Source organism: Octopus bimaculoides, chromosome 24 (genome assembly GCF_001194135.2).
Source record: "Octopus bimaculoides isolate UCB-OBI-ISO-001 chromosome 24, ASM119413v2, whole genome shotgun sequence".
In the NCBI taxonomy this organism is placed as follows: domain Eukaryota; kingdom Metazoa; phylum Mollusca; class Cephalopoda; order Octopoda; family Octopodidae; genus Octopus; species Octopus bimaculoides.
Window position 1 is genome coordinate 31377815 of NC_069004.1, and position 921 is coordinate 31378735.

Below are 921 nucleotides of genomic sequence, written 5' to 3' on the forward strand. Positions count from 1 at the left end.
TTTATTAAAATAAAACTATTCAGAACACGGAATAACATGTAGCAAAAACAATTTGCAAACATATTTACATTCCCATAGAACAATTAAGAACATCACCATTATTATAGGGCTTTCCTATAAGTAGGTTATCTCCCTTGGCTAGGCGGCGCTCCATATAGACACTGAGAGGAGATATAAGCTTCTGCTTATTCCTGTCTGAAGTATCGTCCGATACTTCAGACTTATCGTCCGATGAATTTACTTTGTTGACATTTTTCATCGACAGAATTTTTATACCTTTCAACCTTTAAGTCAAGTCCGCCTTTCTTCCAGTAACATACTGTCCATATAATCTTAAATATTTCTTTAACTCAGGCACAGTAAGTACTTCGATAGCTAAATCATCGACCTGCTTTATAACCATAAGACGTAAAACAATAACAATAGCGTGGATAGTCTGCGGAAGTTTAATTGTCTACATGGAGCGCCGCCTAGCCAAGGGGTATAACCTACTTATAGGAAAGCCCTATATTAGGCATACGCGGAAGTGTTTGTTTACGGAGGAACAAATGGAACATCAAGTTATTTGATGCTGAAAGTGACGTTGAATTAGAAGGATTTGAATAAATGTTTTTGCTTTTGTAACTGATAGTGATAAATATGTGAAAGGCAATTTACTTAATATTTATTTTTCACTGACGTTATTACTGTTATCTCTTTATTTTCTGCAAACAAAGTGCACAAAAAAGCTACACGTTTGCATTATGTTATATATACAATAATAATAATAAAGGACGTTACCGTATATATGTTTACAAACCAAGGACGTTATATAGACCTCCTTGACTCAAGTTAGAGAAGGGGTGCGTATTATACACAAAGTTTAGGTTTTTCAGAGGTACAGCCCTCTAAAAATCCCCTGCGTATTATACACAAGAGCAG

At 35.1% G+C, this 921-nt stretch overlaps 1 protein-coding gene across 1 annotated transcript in view; it reads left to right on the plus strand.

Moving 5' to 3' along the window:
* LOC106878043 (protein argonaute-2) overlaps window positions 1-921 on the plus strand; it is a 43103-nt gene that overhangs the window by 31958 nt on the left and 10224 nt on the right. Inside the window, exon 17 of the mRNA XM_052976296.1 lies at window positions 355-359. Within this exon, the coding sequence (XP_052832256.1) occupies window positions 355-359 (5 nt within the window). The remainder of the gene's footprint in view (window positions 1-354; window positions 360-921) is intronic.